The sequence below is a fragment of the Ascaphus truei genome, chromosome 9 (assembly GCF_040206685.1).
Source record: "Ascaphus truei isolate aAscTru1 chromosome 9, aAscTru1.hap1, whole genome shotgun sequence".
Taxonomy (NCBI): domain Eukaryota; kingdom Metazoa; phylum Chordata; class Amphibia; order Anura; family Ascaphidae; genus Ascaphus; species Ascaphus truei.
Genome location: NC_134491.1, coordinates 23,714,145 through 23,735,248, shown reverse-complemented (window position 1 = coordinate 23,735,248; position 21,104 = coordinate 23,714,145). Strand labels below are relative to the sequence as shown.

At 47.5% G+C, this 21,104-nt stretch overlaps 1 protein-coding gene across 4 annotated transcripts in view; it reads right to left on the bottom strand.

Annotated features, from left to right (window-relative positions):
- The window catches only part of NIN (ninein), a 94,301-nt gene that overhangs the window by 23,617 nt on the left and 49,580 nt on the right, over nt 1–21,104 (bottom strand). For all 4 annotated transcript variants that reach the window (XR_012803810.1, XR_012803809.1, XM_075613825.1 and 1 more), the window contains exons 14-23: nt 20,184–20,322; nt 18,933–19,054; nt 16,852–17,375; nt 13,489–15,522; nt 12,738–12,863; nt 12,294–12,363; nt 11,162–11,377; nt 9,449–9,547; nt 8,915–9,037; nt 8,173–8,286 (exon numbers count right to left, since the gene is read on the bottom strand). Coding sequence is in view for 2 of the 4 variants with exons in the window: in XM_075613825.1 (XP_075469940.1) it covers nt 8,173–8,286; nt 8,915–9,037; nt 9,449–9,547; nt 11,162–11,377; nt 12,294–12,363; nt 12,738–12,863; nt 13,489–15,522; nt 16,852–17,375; nt 18,933–19,054; nt 20,184–20,322 (3,567 nt within the window). In the remaining 2 variants the exon portion in view is untranslated. The remainder of the gene's footprint in view (nt 1–8,172; nt 8,287–8,914; nt 9,038–9,448; nt 9,548–11,161; nt 11,378–12,293; nt 12,364–12,737; nt 12,864–13,488; nt 15,523–16,851; nt 17,376–18,932; nt 19,055–20,183; nt 20,323–21,104) is intronic.

The window sequence follows — 21,104 nt, the reverse complement described above, 5'->3', positions numbered from 1 at the left end:
GCTTGGATTGAATTTTTAAAACACCGGGTTTTAGGCTGTTTTTCCCTTTGTCATCACCTCGCCGGTTTGGCCTTGCTCATTTTATACCCTATCGGTTTACATCAGGGCTATTGTATATTTTTTATCTGGTTGATTCATTTACGTGAATCTTAACTATTTGCTATCCTTCCAATAATAGTTTTGTAAATGTATACAGATGTAGCAGTCATTACCACCACTGTTATCATGCAGTAACGTACAAATGAACATGTTTTCGCCTTATGCATTTGTAACGGTTTTTGTGGCCCGGCCTGACCCACCCAATCTCACATTGGCCCCTGTGGTCTAACCGGCCCCCATTACAGTGTAGTAGTGTCTGGTGGTGCACCTGTTGGCAACAGGACTCCTGAGTCTCCCGCATGATGGTGTGTGGGGAGGACCCGTCCAGACAGGCAGCTGAGGTAGTGTGCTGAGTCTCACCTAGTTCCAGTGCAGCGCCTCCACCTCATCAGGGTCCCTGCGTCCGCATGGGGATGGTCCTGGTGAGGAACTCCTCGGTGGTGCAACCTCCTGTGTAATCATACTCTCACACACAGGGGTCTTTCTGATCAGCTCCATCTTTATTGTACTGGTGGGCATAGCTGCCCTCCACAATGGGGTGTACTTAGCCAATCATTTTCCAGCCGCTTCCCTTTGGTAGGTATGTCTCCTAGATTATGGATTCACTGCTCTGTGCCCGGTCCCTGGACACAGACTCCTAAATCAGCTACTATAGCATAACTGTTAACTATTCTCTGAACTCTGCAATATCTCTACTCCTGATAGAACGGGAACGCTGCAAAAACCTTGCAAGAACTAACTGTTAGTCACAGTGCTGTGTCTTATGTACTCTGGGGGCTGACACAACTCTGACATCACCAACCAGGGAGTCAGAGTCTGTGACCACTCCCATAGCTACACAGGACACCTCACCAGGGTGTGAGGGAAAACCTCCATGATTACTGCTGGCATGCCCACACTTACCAGGCCTTGCTGCCAGCAGGAGAGATGACTGTAGGCATTTTACATGACCGCTACATTCTCCCCCTGGTGAATCCCATCGTCCTCGCTGGGACCTAAATTTGTATACCTCTTTCCAGGAAGCACTGTAACAGAAAACATAATCAACATCACACGATTCAAATACAGTATACATGAATACAGTCATCCGCCAAGCCCGCCCCGACCAGCAGCCACGGACCCGCGTAATGCGCAGTACCACCTAAAAATAGTGATAGGGGTCCGGCTTCCTTACTTCCCTACCCCCCATATCTAGAACTGTAACTGAGTAATGCCGTGGTAATCCCCTCTCGGGCCTATATGTTACCTTGTGTTTGTGGATATTTCTTCCAATGGCCCATATGCGGATTAAGTGCTCTATCCGCTCCTCGGCCTTCTTCCCCACCACATCATTCCCTTTACTGACTAAGTGCATCTCAATATTTTCCCTGAGCCACCTATCCCTGTTCTCCTCTATTTCGTCCATTAGTGGCTCAGGGACATACGGGTACTCCAACCCGTGGGATGACTTGTAACGAGCCATTATGGCCCGTTCGGCCCTACTGATCCTAGTCAGGTCAGCCCTACCTGCCCTCCCTGGTAGCACCCATGATAGGGGTTCGTCAGGGTCCACGGGGTCTGACAAGATGCTGGGACCCATATGTTCTATCTCCCTATGCTCAATTTGAAGCCAGCGCTCCTGCAGTTCCCTGTCCCTCTGTTCTGGGGTAAACTCTCCCACAGCCCACCAGTAGTCCACTACATCCTCTCGCCGGATGAGGAACCGAGTGCGGTCCATCCAGGCCGAGTACCCTTCAAATAGTGGGGCCCACCAACGGCGTTCTCTAAACTTGTGCGACTCCCCCGAATCACTCTCATCCCCCTGGGAAAATATTCCCGAGGTCCGCGCTGATCACGGTACTGACCACCTAGAGGTCTTTTGCATAGGCATAGGGGCCTTTTTCACCGTCGCAGGAACTGCAGGGGGCAACCACCGGCCTACCGCGGCCTTGCCCAACTCTCCCCCTCCCCTGGAGATACCTTCCGTAGCGCAACTGCGCTGTCTTTCCCCAGTCCGTCTCACCTCCTCTTCTGAGGGTATGTCCACTGATTCCAGGCTAGGCGGGGAACCCGGGGACCGTGTGATAGGGGTAGGGGTTTTAGCTAGGGCATGGGGTTGGGCATACGGACGGGGTAGCGATTGCCACGGGGCTGCGACCCGTTCCCGGCTGTCCGTAGATATTTCAAAGGATGATACTTCACCCTCCTCAGTCCTCAGATCGCCCGTCCAGCTTCTGAGCCGTTGAGGTGATTGGGGACCTTCCCCCAATCGCCGAAGCGTCGCTGCGTCTTCCCCATGGGTTCCGCCGTCACCACCGGAAGTGATGTCTCCCCCGGAACCGGAAGCGTCGCCATCTTGCGTGGGACCACCATGCGGGATCTCTTCTTTTACGACGACATCCGGTTGCTCCGCCGTCGCCACCGGAAGTGATGCCGTCACTCCACGTGCGCTCGGGGCCTGGCGCGGCCCTTCCAGCGCTTCGTCGCCTGCTGCAACCAAGTAAGTGATAGGGCTGCTTGGCTTACCCGTCCGCAGGGGTGTAGGCGTCTCTCTCCCGTCTCCTAGATCAGGTCCTGGGATGGCGGGACTCCGTCTGTCGGCTCGCCGATCTGCGGGGGACGCCCTGTTCTCAAGGCCACCACTCACCCCACGGGGTGTCGTCCTTCCGGTCTGCCTTTTTGGCTCCGCTTTTAACACCGCCAGCTCACGGAGGTCCTCGTCCGAGTAATCCCCTTTCCCTGACTTAGGGGTCTCCGAGCGGAGTGAAAGTCTCTTTTCCCCGAATGCGGGGAGTGATTCAACCGCCTCGATCGCCACTGACCCAGCCGACTTGACCGGCTCCAGTCCCTTGTCTCCGGGACTCGCGCGGTTGATCCATAGCGCGCCCGGGGACTCGGCGGAGCGCCTTGCCATGTCCACCGGGGGGTCAGCAGGCTGGATTGGAATAAATGTGGGCATAGGCCACAGGTATAAAGTCCCGCAATGAGGGCAACGTGCCGCCGTGTTGACCGTGCCTCCGGGCAGCCCACATTGTAGGCAGAGCCCGACCACCGTCTCGGTGTTGGCCACCCTTACTACTAGCAACCCGCCGGGTACTGAGTAGGGCTGGGTGGAGACCATCGTGCCCACAGTGGAGGAGCAGGCCATTCTTTGTACAGGAGCCACCTCCTGTACAGGTCTCTTCTTCTCAGTGGTTCCTCGCAACTGACTGGTGGAAGTTGCTGGATCCGCCACTCCCTGCTTCGGCTCCTCCCTTTTCTGACAGAGCTGGAACCCGCCCCCAGGGGTTGCAATTATGGGCGGGTCCCACAGGGGAATATCATGCCCCTTAATTAAGGCTGCACCCTTCTCAGTCCTGGTGGGCGCGGTTAGCGTTTTCGCGCCAATTTCCCCACAAGGGTGGGGGTCTTTTCCCGCGGCCAGTTCCCGCCTTTTCCTTGCAGCCGCCCTTTGTGCAATATAACCCTCCTTTTTGCACGGCTCTTCCACTGTCGGAACTACCTTTTGTAGTGGCGCCGTCTGGATATCAGTCCCTGGGCCCAGTGGGTGCATTCCCACAGGCCATAGTTGAAATTCACTCCCCCTGGTAGAAATCAGGGGAGGGTCCCATAGACTAAGCGGTTGACTCAGCACAGGGGCTGAGTTAGTCACTGTCCATGAAGGCGCAGCCATAGCTTTCGCGCCATGCCCCCCATCAGGGCGGGGCTCTGCTGTTCGCGCCATTCCCGGCCAGCTTTTTGCAAGTCCTGCACCAGCCACATTTTCTGTGACTGTCCCATGCGGTGTCCCTAGCAAGCGGGAACCGCCATTTTGGTTGACTTTTAAGCCCAAAAAGTCCGTTTGTTTGTCCTCCTCGCGGGGTTCTCCCCCAATTATTACAATTTCCTCACACTCTTCAAGGGTGGCCCCTCGGTGTCCCAAACAGGATAAAAACGGGGCAGCCACGGCCTTCGCTCCGCTCCAGAGCAGACTGGTTAACGATAACTCGGCGACTGTTTGCTCTTCAGTGGGGTGCACGCCACGGGTGCCCTCCCCATCAGCCTCTGGTCGCCATTTTGTGTTCTCCGCACCACGCGGATCCTCCATTCTTTGGGTTGTCTCACTCTCGTACCAATTATCGTACATGGGGCTCCGCTCTGCGGGGCAGCCTCCACATCAGTACAATAAAGAGTTGCTCAGATGCACCACCACATGTGTACCTTATCTAGGTGTGACCCAGTGTTGCACTACCTCAGGCTAGGCTCACTCTCTCAGTGTCTGCTGTGACTCCTTCCTCCCAGTCTGTGCTCCCTACGGTGAGTGTCTGGAATGGGCTAGGTACTCTGGCTCTGCCATGCAGTACTTGGGCCGTCTACCTCTCTTGGTCAGCCTAGCGCAGACCCTCTCCAGGATTCCTGACCAAGTTAACAGGCTATCTCTTCTGGCATCCTACCAACTAGCACTGCCTCAAGGTGACTCGGTCAGCTATAGCCCGGCTCCAAACCCCTCACTCCTTTCAGGCCCCTAGGTTGTCCCTGCGAACTGACAATATCCCGTCAGCCCCTGACCACCCCTAGGTCCGTCCCTACGCAGCACAGAGTGGCAGCAGACTCTATCCCTGTTTCCCAGTGTGCCTAGCTAGAGCCTGTCCTGATGACAGATCTGATCTCAGCAGCTCGCCTCCAAATGTAACGGTTTTTGTGGCCCGGCCTGACCCACCCAATCTCACATTGGCCCCTGTGGTCTAACCGGCCCCCATTACAGTGTAGTAGTGTCTGGTGGTGCACCTGTTGGCAACAGGACTCCTGAGTCTCCCGCATGATGGTGTGTGGGGAGGACCCGTCCAGACAGGCAGCTGAGGTAGTGTGCTGAGTCTCACCTAGTTCCAGTGCAGCGCCTCCACCTCATCAGGGTCCCTGCGTCCGCATGGGGATGGTCCTGGTGAGGAACTCCTCGGTGGTGCAACCTCCTGTGTAATCATACTCTCACACACAGGGGTCTTTCTGATCAGCTCCATCTTTATTGTACTGGTGGGCATAGCTGCCCTCCACAATGGGGTGTACTTAGCCAATCATTTTCCAGCCGCTTCCCTTTGGTAGGTATGTCTCCTAGATTAGGGATTCACTGCTCTGTGCCCGGTCCCTGGACACAGACTCCTAAATCAGCTACTATAGCATAACTGTTAACTATTCTCTGAACTCTGCAATATCTCTACTCCTGATAGAACAGGAACGCTGCAAAAACCTTGCAAGAACTAACTGTTAGTCACAGTGCTGTGTCTTATGTACTCACCAACCAGGACTAACTGTTAGTCACAGTGCTGTGTCTTATGTACTCACCAACCAGGGAGTCAGAGTCTGTGACCACTCCCATAGCTACACAGGACACCTCACCAGGGTGTGAGGGAAAACCTCCATGATTACTGCTGGCATGCCCACACTTACCAGGCCTTGCTGCCAGCAGGAGAGATGACTGTAGGCATTTTACATGACCGCTACACATTGTTTTCAACAGCGCTACTGTTCAATAACTGCTCAATAGCGTGCCTACATCAGCATGTTACTTGGGTGAGACGAGACAGAGCAGTATCATGGCATCTTGGTTGGGATTTAGTGATTTTACAGCTATTGGAAATCCATCCATCAGGTGGTGGCAGGGAAGGTGGCCAGGGGAAAAGTCATTCCTACCACATACAGTGACCTGAATTATCTCTGAAACACTGAATCAGTTCCATTGGAAAATAACTACCTATATGAAGGACCCAATTATATGTACATCAGACAAAAATTATATTTTACTTCTGGGGTTCCTAATATGCAATCCGGGTTAGTTCATTCATTTTTAATGCATTACACACAGGCACAGCTACTGTGTATAACAACATCGTTATCCTCACCACAACGTAACCCTTTGGTTCATTGCAGGGCGCTCCCTGGCACACAAGGGGTTAACAGATACAGGGTGTCATTTTTAACAAAGCTTTTCCCCTTTAAGCTTTAAAACAGGGTAACAATGTGTCCAAGGTAGGACTACAGCTGTAATCAGTTCCGAAATATATACCTACATTTCTGAAATGATTCGTCTTGCAAATCACTTGACAGAGAAAATGAAAAATATAGGAGAGATAATAATAATAAAAAAAAAAGCTGTGTGTGCTGTGCACGCGCATAGTAAGTGAAACTTCTATGACTTTTGTCACAGAAATTGTACTTATAACGCGCGTCCTCGGCACACATGTGTCAGTCAGTGTATGTGTCAGTGAGTGAGTATGTATATGTGTCAGAGAGTATGTATGTGTGTTTGTTTGTGAGTGTGTGCATGTGTGTCAGTCAGTGTGTGCATGTGTGTCAGTCAGTGTGTGCGTGTGTGTCAGTCAGTGTGTGCATGTGTGTCAGTCAGTGTGTGCGTGTGTGTCAGTCAATGTGTGTGAATGTCTCTGTGTCGGTCAGTGTGTGTGTGTGTGTGTCAGTCAGTGTGTGTGTGTGTCAGTCAGTCAGTGTGTGTGTGTGCATGCATCAGTCAGTGTGTGCGTGCGTCAGTCAGTGTGTGCGTGCGTCAGTCAGTGTGTGTGTGTGTGCGTCAGTCAGTGTGTGTGTGTGTGCGTGCGTCAGTGTGTGTGTGTGCATGCGTCAGTGTGTGCGTGTGTGTGTCAGTCAGTGTGTGTGCGTGTGTGTGTCAGTCAGTGTGTCAGTCAGTGTGTGTCAGTCAGTGTGTGTGCGTGTGAGAGTGTCAGTCAGTGTGAGAGTGTCAGTCAGTGTGAGAGTGTCAGTCAGTGTGAGAGTGTCAGTCAGTGTGAGAGTGTCAATCAGTGTGAGAGTGTCAATCAGTGTGAGAGTGTCAGTCAGTGTGAGAGTGTCAGTCAGTGTGAGAGTGTCAGTCAGTGTGAGAGTGTCAGTCAGTGTGAGAGTGTCAGTCAGTGTGAGAGTGTCAGTCATTGTGAGAGTGTCAGTCAGTGTGAGAGTGTCAGTCAGTGTGAGAGTGTCAGTCAGTGTGAGAGTGTCAGTCAGTGTGAGAGTGTCAGTCAGTGTGAGAGTGTCAGTCAGTGTGAGAGTGTCAGTCAGTGTGAGAGTGTCAATGTCTCTCTCTCTGCGTTGTGTGTGTATGTCTCGTTGTGTTGTGTGCCCCCCTCACGCAAATTCTGCACACCCCCCCCCCTCGCACGCAAATTCTGGACCCCCCTCGCACGCAAATTCTGGACGACCCCCCCCCCCCTCACACGCAAATTCTGGACGACCCCCCCCTCGCACGCAAATTCTGGACCCCCCCCCTCGCACGCAAATTCTGGACCCCCCCCTCGCACGCAAATTCTGCGGGGTACATGCGCCCGGCATGGGCGTGAGTGACCGAGCCCCTGTGCCGTGGGTTGCGCCCGGGTTTGCGCCGTGTGCCAGTGGAGGGCTGAATGGCGCCGCTGCCAATGGGCGTTAGGACTAGGAGCGTGTGGGGGGAACGACGCCGCTGCCAGATGCTTCTGCGCATGTGTGGCGTCCGTCAGCGGCGCCATCACAACTGCGCATGCGTGGCATGGCAGCGGGCGGGGACCAGAGTCAGCTGCCGTGGCAGCGATCCCCTTCTGATGGTGCTGTGGGGAACGCAGCGCACTCAACCCCCCTCCCCCCCCACCCCCTGTTACGAGAGCAGGAGCCGTTCCATGCCTCGGCCGGGGGAGGTCAGCATGGAGTGGAGGCGATTAAATTTTGAGGGGGAGCGGCCATGTCAGCGGGTGGGGGGAGCAGTGCTCGTTAGGAGCTGTGGCGGCGAGTAAATGTTGAGAGGGTGGGGGGGAGCGTGTAAGCGGACGTGTGGGGGGGAGCGTGATGGTTAGGAGCGGCGCCGGCGGCGGCACCAGAACACAGCCTGGCCTCAACTGCCAGCACTGTGACGTCAGCACTGTGACGTCACATCCGTTTCATTTTCTATCCCCACAATCCATTTTTGTCCCATTAGGAATGAGGTGCCACAAAAGAAGTTTCACTTCAAAAAATCAGAACTAACATGCAGTGGATCTTAATAATGAAACATGATACCAAACCCAGCGGCGTTTATAGGAATACGACACAGATTTTCCCTTTACAGATAGTCAGGCACCCCGCTGATAATCCACCTCCCTTTACCTTTTCCTGGGAGAGTGTGAGCTGGGCTTTCAGCGCCTGAGACTGCTGCTCCCATGACCTCTGCTCCTGCTTCATGTTCGCCATCCTGTTCTCCAGGTAACTAACTTTAGCCGACTGGTGAAAGAAAGGAAACACAGAGGGATTTCTGTTGGAGACTTGCGAGTGATGTGGGAAGCTTGTATCACTAGAGAAATCCCACCAGCAACAAAAAGACACAAGTCACGTGAACCTAAGGCTGTCGTTTAGAACAGTGGTCTCCAAACTTCTCTGTACGGGGGACACATCGTATATTCTACACATTTTCGCAGCCCAAAGAAAATTCTTTTTATAATTTTTATATATTTTATAAATGAATGAATAAGTTTTATTTGGATCTTTTTGAGGGTTATCTGCATGATATGATTCAGAACAAAAGAGAAATGAGACCATTACAAAGAAAGGATGCCGTGCTTACACTGGGAAATTATATATAATGAGCAAAAATATATATATTTCAAGTTACTGCGGGCCGGATAAAATCTTGTGGGGGGCCTGATGTGGCCCCCGGGCCATAGTTTGGAGACCCCTGCAATCTTCATCGCCATAGGTCAGCCCTCAAGTACCCCCAACAGGTCAGGTTTTAAGGCCATCACTGCTTCAGCACAGGTGGCTCAATCAGTGGCTAAGTCATAATGGGGACCGGAGTTGGCCAACCCAACACGAAGGGGTCTAAAATATCAATGCTAATATTAGTATGTATTACCTTATCGACGCATCTGCTCAGCTCCTCACTTAGAGCTTCTTTCCCTTTCAGCAGCTTTTCGTATTTAGTTTTTAAACCAGAAATGTCATTCTTCAGGTCGGCGATTTCCGAGCATTTCGACAGCTTTGGAAAATAACAAAAGGCCCAACAGTTATGCTTTCTATTAATTAAGGCATTTACTTATGGACCATTTAATCTATAGCAAGGGTGGCCAACTTCAGCCCTGAAGGCCCACCAACAGGTCAGGTTTTAAGGATATCCCAGCTTCAGCACCAATGGCTTAATCAGTGGCTCAAGTCAGTATGACAGCCATCTGTGCTGAAGCAGGGATATTCTTAATACCTGGCCTGTTGGTGGCCCATGAGGACTGGAGTTGCCAGCCCAATCTAAGAGGAGCCTGCGATAGCCTAAAGTCTCTCGCGTCATGTTTTAATTAGAGCAATGATGAAAATAATATTCTATGATGATGATCATATGCTGATACCATGCAACGGCATATACAAGCAGATTTGAGCAGGACAGGTGTTGCCATACCTGTTTTGTTTCGATGTCTTGCTTTAAAAGGGTGTTCTCCTGCTCTAAGAAACGGTTGTGTACCTTCATCTTACCCAGATCTGTTTCTGAATGTGCCATCTACAGGAGGAAATTACAAGTAGATTTTACAATAATATATATATATATATATATATATATATATATATATATATATATATATAAAGAGAGAGAGTGAGAAAGAGAGAGAGTGAGAAAGAGAGAGTGAGAAAGAGAGAGAGTGAGTGAGAGAGAGAAAGAGAGAGAAAAATAGAGAGAAAGAGAGAGGGGGATAGAGAGAGGGAGGGGGAGGGGGGAGAGACATGGAAAGAGAGAGAGGGGGAGAGAAGGTACTCCATTTCTTTGTAACTTTTATTGGTCACCGTTTTGGCTCCCAATGGAGCCCGGCTCTTGAAGAAGGCTCTGTTGGGAGTCAAACTTTGAGCAATAAACACCACAAAGAAATGATGGATGTCTGCCCTCTCTTCCTATCTACAATACCAAACAGTATCTAGGCAGATCAGCACACGTTTGTGCCGCCTTACAAGTGTTTGAATCGAGTGTCTTGTTCCTATTATTGTGTGTGTATGTGTATGAGTGTGTATGTGTACACACACACACACACACACACACACACACAATAAATATATATCATAGCCCTTGAAAAAGCCACAGGGAGAAACATGTTGTGCTATTTCTCCTGTTTTTATTACACCCAAGCATTTTATGATGAAGGATTATTTCCGTCACAAGGAGTAAAAAACCCGGCGCCAGATAAAGTATTTCAGCAATATAAGGTCAGGGATCGGCACTCATAACAAATAAATAACGTTTATTACCAATGATGAACGTTTAGGTCCAGTAATAAGGACCTTTCTATAAATATCTATCTCTCTCAACAACCGTCATGGTTCAAGGACCTACATATGGGATTATCACACTGTCTACAGCAGAAAATCTGTATTCAAGTCATATGGGCATCCCTTGAGGTTGGAGGAAAGGAGATTTCACCAGCAACAAAGGAAAGGGTTCTTTACAGTAAGGGCAGTTACAGTGTGGGATTCATTACCCATGGCTGTGATGGCAGATACAATAGATATCTTAAATAAAAATTAAAAAAAAAGAAAGGAAAGGTATTATGGTGTATACCAAATAAGTAAACACGGGAAGGATGTTGATCCAGGGATTAATCTGATTGCCGTTATTTGGAGTCAGGAAGGAATTCATTTTTCCCCTTACGAGATATCATTAGATTATGTGTCACTCGGGTTTGGTGTTTGCCTTCCTCTAGATCAGTAAGTACAAATACAGGCTAAAGTATCTGTCGTTTAAATTTAGCATGGGTTAAACTTGATGGACGTACGTCTTTTTTCAACCTCATCTACTATGTAACAACTGCAATGGAAAAGGTTATCAAGCTAAATTGCTGAAACAATAATAATAAAAAAAATTTTTATAAGCACATTATAGAAGACATACACTATACATTATATACTTGCATACATACACATCTTTATAAATATAGGTATTACATGAATTTGTACTCTAGAATTTTTATATATATATATATATATATATATATATATATATATATATATATATATACATACATATATATATATATATATATACACACACACATATACACACACAGCATTGCATTTCTATGCAATAATGGAGTTACATTGTCACAAAGTGCCCCAGAACATACTGTACCTTTGACCTGTAATCTTCCAGTTCATCTTTCATTTGACACCTCTCTCTTTCCCTTTCTTCCACCCCTTTCTCTGAATCTTTTTTTTCCTTCTGCCTGAGGAAGGCCACCAGCCTCCGGTTGAGATCCTGGACGTTCGCCTGGTTTTTTGTGTTCTTCGAGCATAATTCTGCATTTTCCGAATGCAGCTGCTGATTCCTGGCTTTCAATTCTGATAGCTAATTAAAAAACAATATAATTAAATAAATAAAAACTTCATACGTTTCTAAAACACAAAATGACAATTGCACCAGTGTAATGACTGTAATTATTGTACTGTATCCACTACAGTACTCTACAGAAAAAGCTATATAAAAGATGAAAGACCAAACATACCCGAAAGGAAATAAAGAACAAGACCCCACTCTATGAAGCAGTTTCACAGGGGTGCCCCCCCCCCCCACCAGGTCAGGTTTCCAGGATATCCATGTTTCAGCACAGGTGGCTCAATCAGAGGCTCAGTCAAAGGGGACTGATTGAGCCACTTGTGCTGAAGCTGGGATATCCTGAAAACCTGACCTGTTGGGGAGGCTTGGAGTTGAGCCCCCCTGCAGTATGGCATACATTCAGTTTAAATGCTAGCAAGGAGGGGAAATATGTTTAACAAGCAGAACAGACTTCCAGCGGGATTCAAGCAAACCGATAAGGAACATGAAAAGCAATAATATCAAAGTACAGCCTTCGCCAGCCTGACTTCCTTCTGAACATCATGGAAACAGAAGACCTCGCCTTCTATATGTACGAGGTTTCCACCAGGCACATTTTTATCAAGTTCCCACGCTGGAGCATCCAACATAAAGTGACCAATATGCAAGACATGGATTTTCTAAATTCAGTCCTGCTACTTGCAATCCTGGCAAAGGTGGTTAAAACCAGTGCAGTTGTGAAAGGTTCACCCCGCCATCTTGATTCAAAATGGCGCCCAATTGTATCCAGACAGACAAAAACCTGCTCCTTGATTTCAGGAACCATCATGCAGAATGTGTTTACGATATCTTAATGTTGTTGGCAAGTTGCTTTCTACAGCAGGTTAACACATAAAACTGTTAAACTTGAACCTAAAACATAGCAGATTGCAAGAGTAAGATAACAGACCTGTTTCTTTAAGCTTTCACCCATCTTCTGAACGGCAAGTTTCTCTTTTTTGACGGTCTCAAGCTTCTCCCTGCAATTAAACATACATAAGTATGTTTTTAGGGGATTAAAAATATGCGGCAAAAAGCGACGTGGCAAAACCATTTTAGAAAGAGGGAGGGAGAGCGGCTCAGTGAGTCAAGACACGGACCCTGTAAACAACGACACTGGGCATGTATCAGGGGAACCTGGTTCAGTTCTGTAGTGTCAGCTCCTTGTGACCTTGGGCAAGTCATTTTATCTCCCTGTATCTGAGGCACCAAAATCATAGATTGTAAGCTCTACGGGGCAGGGACTGTGTCTAACATTCCTATGTGCTGCGTACCGCGCGCTATGCTGTAATTGTGACGCGCTTTGTGTCCCATTGGGAGAAGTGTTGTACGAAATAAAAGTTATTATTTTTACCGCATTTCTTCGCACGTTGCCTGGAGCGCCTCAATTTTTTGGTTCGAGATTTCCCCGTCCTCTTCTAAAGTTGCTAGTTCCGTTTTTAGTGCCGCGTTTTCTTCTCGAAGATTTTTAGTCTCACATCTTTAAAAGGAGAGACGTTAAGTCCACATTTAATATCATGTAGCTTTGTGTTCAATTACAACGAGTCTTCCTAAGCAGGGATATCCTTAAAACCTTACCTGTTGGTGGCCCTTCAAAGGGAGTACAGGGGAGTTGCACACCCCTACCATAGACCCGGACTATGTCTCAGAAAGTCAGACTCAGCGGTTACAAAGGTGTGAGATGTGTCATTATGTTATAATTAAAAGGCATGCAGGAGAAGCAGCAAATAAAGAATGTTACAAAAGGGGGGGGGGGGGGGAAATAGCCTACGGGCACAAAAATACACAAGTCACAAGATAAGACGTACGAATATGTAGATTCTTTTCATGACATCCATAGAATTCAGTGAATTAAGCAAAAGGATCTTAGTATGTTATGGTCCATGTTAAAAAAAGGTCAGTAACCAACAAAGAAATACAGCTTTTCTACCATGTTGTAGTTTGAGGTAAACTAGTTAAACTTGGCACAGACGCACGTGAAAGTCTAACCATTACACAGTGTTGTTCATGGAGTCATTATGTTAGTTCTGGAAGCACCGCAGGAAAGAAGATGCTTGCTGAAAGGCAGCTGCCCAATAGCAGACTACACATGGATATTACTGTACCTTAGAAGTTCAACTCTCTTCTGCATCTCGCTTTGCTCGTTCGGCGGACCGGACCCTTCAATCCTATGCTCTCTTTCCCCATTGGCTGCTTGCAAACTATTGCCATGTGGACTCCGTTCTTGTGGTTTTCCCTTGTATGTCAGCTCTTCGGCGTTTGCCTCACGATAGTTGGGTTTCTGTGGAAGGGTCGCCGACTTGGCCGCGGTTTCCTCCTGTTTTCTTAGCTGCCTCTGCATTGTAAGGTTGTCTTCCAGCAGTTCATCTTTTTGCTGTGCTAAATGCCCACAAGCACATTCAAGCTCCTTCACTTTGGCCCAAAGGTGGGAATTTTCCATCGTACTTTCTTGGAAGATGAATTTTGTGGTTCCTGGAGCATGTTCTTCAGTCTCCTTTGTGTGCTCCTCTAATCTTTTTATTTTAGACTTTAGGTGGATATCGGCTGTTTGAATGTCTTTCTCCCCAGACCGAGACTTGACTACAGCATTTCCTTCCAACTCGCTGATCTTCTCCTGCAGTGTTGGAACAAGCATTTTGAGTTCATCATTTTCTTTCCTAGTATCTTCATACATATTTTCCAGCTTTAGGGAAGCTTCTGCCATTTCTTCCATGCTCTGTATCTCTGCCTGCAACCATAAGACTTCAGAGCACAGTTCTTGGTTGTTTTCCACCGCTTCCTTATGTTTAACTTCCATAATATTTAAGTTTTCTTGAAGACGCAAATTGTCTTTTTTGGCAACTGCAAAGAGCATCTGCAGCCCAGGGGCTTCTTCAAGCTCTGGTAATGGAATGTCCTCCGAGCATACAGATTGTTTCACGAGACCATATTCTAAACTCAAATGATTTAGATTTTCTTGCAGTAGCAGCACTTGTTTCCTGAGATGACTATTCTCACCTTTAGTGTCTTCGTAGCTATTTTCCATCTGACATAATGCCTCTGTTGCATCTCCAAGCTCCTTTGTTTTGCAGTTAAGTCTTAAGTTCACATCCGCTAAGGTTTCCTTATATTGATTATTGATCATATCTCCATGAACTTTGCTGTTGCCCTCCCCTTCAGCCAATCTCTCCTGGGTCTGGTTGTCCTCTGCCTCACTTTCAATCGATATATCCGACACCCTGCCCTTGCTTATCTGGTTTTCCATTAATTCCAGTTTTCCTTGAAGTCTGGAAATCTCAGATACCAATTTGACATTCTCTTTGACAGTTTGCTCGTGTGCCTTCTGCAAGCCCCTAAGCACATCCCCTTCCTGTTCCAAAAGGACTGAGCTGTTCTGAAGCTGAGACACAACATTCTTCAAGTCCGACTTGTCTCTCTCTAGCACTTTATAATCGCTGTGAATTTTGGATAATGTAGCAACCTCATTTTCCAGTTCATGGATTGTGCTTTGAAGCCTGGAGATTTCTACAAACATGTCTTCCTTCTTCCTTTCTGCTCTCCCACACGCCTCTTTGTACAATGATTCGGACTCTAAAAGTCTGGAATTAAGCTGTTCTTTCTCCACCTTATGTCCACTCTCCAGCTTCTCTATGGTCTCACTTAGGAGCTGGACATTTTTCTCAGCGTGACGCAACTGCTCATCTCTTTCTTTCAACTCCTCCTGCAAATCATTCTCTAGCTGAAGGATTTTACTGGACAGACCATTTTGTTCTTCTTTCGCCGCAATTCTCACGTTCTCTAGCTCTTTTTGCACTTGCTCTTTTTCAGCCATTGAATTATTTAAATGCTCCTTGTAGGTCTTTTCCAGAAGTTCTCTCTCTTGGGTAAGGGCACCATATGCCATCGACTTTTCTTTGTCCAATATCTCCTTCAGTCTGTCTTGTGCGTCTACGCTCTCCTGTATAATCTCGTCCTTTTCAAATTCCCACTGGGCTTTCTCCTCGGTGTGCCGCCCTGTGAGCTCACCCATGTAACTTTGGAGCCTGTCCTCGTGACCGACTATAACTTCTTCGTGCTTCTTCATCGCTGCTTGGTATTCCTCAGCAAACCGGGCTTCTGTTTCCGATAATCTTCGGTTACACTCCGTTTCCAGTTTTTTCCTAAACATGGTCATAATAGAATATTACTAAAGCCTCATGTTTAGGAGTGTTGTGAGGTGTAAATGCAGGGATTTCAAAACAACTACTACCACAAAGCTACTACTACCATTAAGACATTAAAAATATATACGAATTCAGAAAGGCGCGCTCGCCATCTAGCGGCTGTTTTTGGCGCAATTTTCTCCAATTTTCTCCGCCAACTAAAGTTGGCAAGAAGCAGGAGCTCGTCGGCTATAGGGAAACAAAAAAAAAATGCGCGATTTTTTTTTCCCTTTCAGCTGCGCGCATCTCCTCATTTACAATTCTCCACATGCAGTAATGCTAAAAATAGCGGATTTCGCCCATTTCTGCATATGAAGAATACAACTCTCCATTAAATCTAGTTTTTCTAAAACTCTCCAATTATTTCTACCGCTGCTCTCTGCATAGGCCCCTAAACATAATAGATTACTAAAACATTTTTATAAATAAGCCCATCATACAATTCTATTCTGGCTAGAACATTATTTAAGCCTTTAATGATGCCACGTTTTATTATGCGGAAAATCTCTGTTCGGGGAAAAAACATATGTTTTCCAGTTTTCCTCCAGGAAGAAAAACATTGCAATTTGGCACCAGTAAATATTCATTTACTACGAATGAGTAAAACGGATTACTTTTAGACACAAGCAGTTACCTACATTTTGTTTTGCACATTCTACAAGTCACACACTGTGATTAATAGACAGAAAATATATTTGAGTCTCATGGCTGATTATCTTACACTTTCAGATTTTTGCAGGCCCCTCCTTTAGTAAAACTCTTATTTTTATGGTCAGTAAAACCTAATATCTAATCTAAATGTACAAAATGGCCAACAAATTGCTGCCCTTCTACATGCAGCTACAAAAATTCTTCAAGGAACCTGACCCGGCTGAGAGTTTGGCGGAGGTCGGTACTTTGGGGAAAGCACGGGGCCCCTTACCTTCTCTGGCATCTCCTCCTGCTATGTCGCGGCAATGCGTCGCCGTGTGATGTCGTGGCATCACATTGTCATGGCATCGCGTCACCATGTGACGTCACATTATCGTGGTGACGCGCCGTTACAAGGACGAGGTGCCGGAGATGAGGAGCAGGAGAAGAAGCTTACAGCTCCGAAGAGAAGGTAGGAGGCATTTAGAGGCCCTGCGCTCGCTCACGGTAAATCAATTTAAATGTTGTGGGGAAGACCACGGGGCTTCTGTGAGGGGCTCAGTGGCACTGCCATCAAGCTGTCCTTGCAAGGAACCTTGGTAGAATTGGCGTCACACACTCTAATAGCAAATATCCACTCTCTCTTTAGTCACTCACCTTTCCTCGCGGAGCTCATGTTGATGTCTTTCCAACAGTTCTGACCTTAGTTCATCCTTTTCACTGCCCTGTCTTTCTATTAATCTTGCTACTTGTTCATGAAAACTGTGCTCCAATTCATCTTTCTCTTCTTGAAACGTCCTTAGCAGTTCCGCCAACTTCATTTCTACCTCCTTCTCAAGTTCAGCGGCTTTCTGGACCAGTTCTTCTTTTTCCTTGTTGTAAGCTCGTTTCGCCTCCTCCAGCTGAAGATGAAGAGCAGCTTCCTGTTCTAGCAATTGGGCCCTTTGGGTATTAAATGCTGTTTCTACGCTGTTCATCTCCACGTTGTGTTCACGCTCGGTTCTCTGCTGCTCTTCCTTCAGTTTCACAATCTCTTGTTCACGTTCTACGTGCTGCATTTGAAGGTGTTGCATTTGCTCTTCTGTCTGCTGAAGTTCTTCTTTGAACTGTTGCTTGACAACTTCCATTTCTCTCTCATATACACATTGTGTTTCTTTAAGCTGTTCTTCATAGTGTGTCATCTGCAATAAACATTGTGATACATCTTTTAAAAAAAGTCAGATTTCATAGTGCGTATAGTTTTCATGCAAAACAATTAGTACATCAGTATTAGGTGAAACATTTTTTTTTTATTTGGACTAAATTTATATTTTAGGACAAGCTCGAGAGATAGGTCTCCTCTCTTCGTCAAGTCATGCGATCCGGACAAATACAGTAGTAGGGTGTCCTAAAACAGGGGCGGCCAACTCCAGTCGTCTTCAAGGGCCACCAACAGCTCTGTTTTTCAGGATATCACTGCTTCAACACAGTTGGCTGATTATGACTGAGCCACCTGTGCTGAAGCAGGGATATCCTGAAAACTTGAACTGTTGGTGGCCCTTGAGGACTGGAGTTGGCCACCCTGTCCTAAAATATCAATTGTTAGTTGAAATAAAAAAAAAAGAGTACGTACATCCTAAAGCTGTAGTGCTTTTTGTTTTTGCACTAGTGAAACAGGACTAACACGGCAACCTCCATTCACTCCCTGGCTTTCAAAACCTCACAGGGTTCTTCACCATGTGCAGCTAAGCACATGAAGAACTTGCTTTGAAGAACGCTCTCATTGGTCTGATAAATGGAACATCCCAATACACTTGAGACAGAGTAAAGTAAAATGTATCCAGCATACTGCATGCTGCCTCACTCAATGTTGTGGGTATTAAAGGAGCAGTTTTTTTTTTTAAATACGATTGAACTAGGGGGTCTCCCCATTAAACTTTATCTCCGGGGACGCCCTGTTTCCCGGGATACAGACCTCCATAGGCGGTGCTGGTATCTCGGTGCTGCTTAGCGGTCCTGGTCACGCGGGCCAATAGGAAGTGGCAAGAGATGACATCCCAGCTCCCTATTGGCTGGCAGGATGCGGAAACTTTGAAGCCGCCATTACCGGAACCCCAGCTAGAGCTGCTACCGGCACCCCCTATGGAGGTACGTATCGCGGGAAGCAGGGGGTCGCCGGAACTGAAATGAATGGGGTTCAGCTCTGGAGACCCCCTGCTTCAATCCTATTTAAATAATGTTTGTTTTTTTTAAACGCATGGCTTGGATTGCCTCTTTAAATACGAGTTCTTTACTATATAGTCTCGATATTGTTAAACACACCAGCCCAGCTGAAAAGCTCATTTCATATATGTTACCTTTTTCCAGCAATGCACTTAACACGCCTTGTAAAATTGTTGTTTTTGTATTTAACTGAAGCCCGACAGGCTGGAAACTGAAGTTGTTTGTAAATGACAATATGTGTATTAGTCTTTCAAAAATCTAACAAAATAGTATTAAAAATGCAGCACTTAGCCTATTCTATTCTTTCATTAATTTTTTTTTTTAACATTTGTAAAGTTACAGCCTCGCTGAACAATAGCTATAAAAGCGTTTTTTGGCTCCAACCTGAACATTGTTTTTTATTTTATTTTTACATTTGTATCATAGGAACAAAAGAATGTCAGCCCAAGTTCTGATCCGAAGGATGAATATAAACGCGCAGGAAAACGTATATGTGCATGAACCCACTTTCAGGTGAGGAAATGACCAGCACGTACTTGGTCTTCCAGTTCCATGGACAACCGTTCTACTTCTCCGAGATGTCGCTCTCGCATCTGTTCAATGGCCATTTCCGCCTCTATGCTCATGTTTAGCTGCGGGCAGTCCTCAGACCCAATACCTAGAAGAGAAGACATTACACACTGAAGCACACATGCTTCAATCACCCTAAGGCCACGGTTATAGTCCGCGCTGGCACAAATCCGCTCATGGCGGGCGCCTCTCGCCCGAGCGAACTTGGCTGCAGGAGATTGGGGAGGCGTGGCGGACGCGTCACGTAGCCGATTCGCCCTCATTGGCTGAACCACTCACGTGATGCTGAGGTCACGTGACCGCGCTTGAAAAAGACAAATTTTAATGTTTTTTCACAACACGGTCCCGCCATCGCACGCGCACTAGGGGCGGCCACATAGGGATTATGCCATTTGTGTTTGTCGCGCGGAGTATAATCTCAGACTTAATGTCTTTGCTGAGATGATTTCTTTTTATTCAGCCATAGTACCACTACTCTTATCTCAACAATCACTAGCGATTATAACGGTGCTGAATCTGCACGTTCCGTGATCCAGGCCTCGCAGACAAAACCTATAAGGCAAGGGGAGGCAACGCCAGTCCTGAAGGGCCACCAACAGGTCAGTTTTTCAGGATATCCCTGCTTCAGCACAGGTGGCTCAATCAGTGGCTCAGTCGAAGACTCAGCCACCTGTGCTGAAGCAGGGATATCCTTAACACCTGACCTATGGGTAGCCCTTGAGGACTGGAGTTGGCCATCACTGCTATATGGAATTCATGTGATAAAGTGGATATGAAGTTAAAAGTGACATGCCCACTGGCTGCTCATTTGCATGTCACTACCCAGAATCCTTACCTGCAGTTTACCACCTGCATGGCATGTGACAATGGGATAATTAAAGCAGGTTTGTATGCAAAGGTAAACATGGGCATTTTATCTTTGTAACACTGAATTCAACCCTGTACAAATGGCTTCTGAATTACGTATTTGTCTGATGATAACCTCGGACAAAGGTCTGCAATATAAAGCACAGAAATGATTGGCTATTTGCAAACAGTTGGTTTTAGCCGCTTGACCCCAAACAGACGGATCTCCTGAACATTGAAGAGTTATTAATCCCTTCAGCACCGTGTGGGACTAGAACATAAGAGCATAAGTTACTTAGCGGCACAAGTTACTATTACTGATCAATGACACTTCTGCTTTTTATATTAGGTCGCATACAAATGTGTTGTACCCTGGTCAGATTCCATCGCACATTTACTGTCCATTTCATCGGACAGGGAATTCTTCAGCGAAGGTCTGACACCTCTGATACCCTGGACGCGATATTCTTCAAGCTCGGATTGTAGTTCATCAATGCGATCCTGCAGCTCCTAGGCAAAGAGAATAACAGAACTATTATTTCCCTAGAGGCGGATCAGGGGAGTTTCTATAACTAATCTATGCATCCCTTTCGGCACAGGTGTGCAATTATTTTGACTGGAGTGCAACTTGACAAGCTTTGGTAGAATCTAGTTTAAGTTTGTGGCCTGTGAAGCTTACCAAATCTCCCCTCCTCACCTGCATCTCCCCTACCCTCTCTCTGCCTCCCTTCCCCCTCACCTGTAACCTTTCTCTTCCCTTCCCCCCTCACCTCCCTTCCCCATCCCTTTTCTCCCTTCCTCCCCTTCACTCTCTCTCTCCCCTCACTCCCTCCCCCCTCCCTCTCTCTCCCCCCTCCCTTTCCCCTCCCTCTCTCTCCCCCTCCCTCTCTCTCCCCCCTCCCTTTCCCCTCACTCTCTCCCCCTCCCTTTCCCCTCACTCTCTCCTCCCTCTCTGCTTCCTCCCCCCCTCCCTTCCCCTTCACTCTCTCCTCCCTTCCCCTTCACTCTCTGCTCCCTCCCCCCCTCTCTGCTCCCCCCCCCCCCATCTCTGCTCCCTCCCTTTCCCCTCTTTCTCCTCCCACCCTTCCCTTGTCTCCCCGGCCCCTATCTGTGGTTCAGGCGACGGAGGCTGCAGCACGATGGGAGCCCACCCAGACAGTGATCATGGAAGCTAGGTCCCCGACTTCCGGTCGCTCCTAACTTCCCTGTTCGGACCACCTTGGGTGGGCTCCCGCCGCGCTGCAGCCAACGTCGCCCGCACCACAAATAGGGGCCGGGGAGATGGTCCCTAC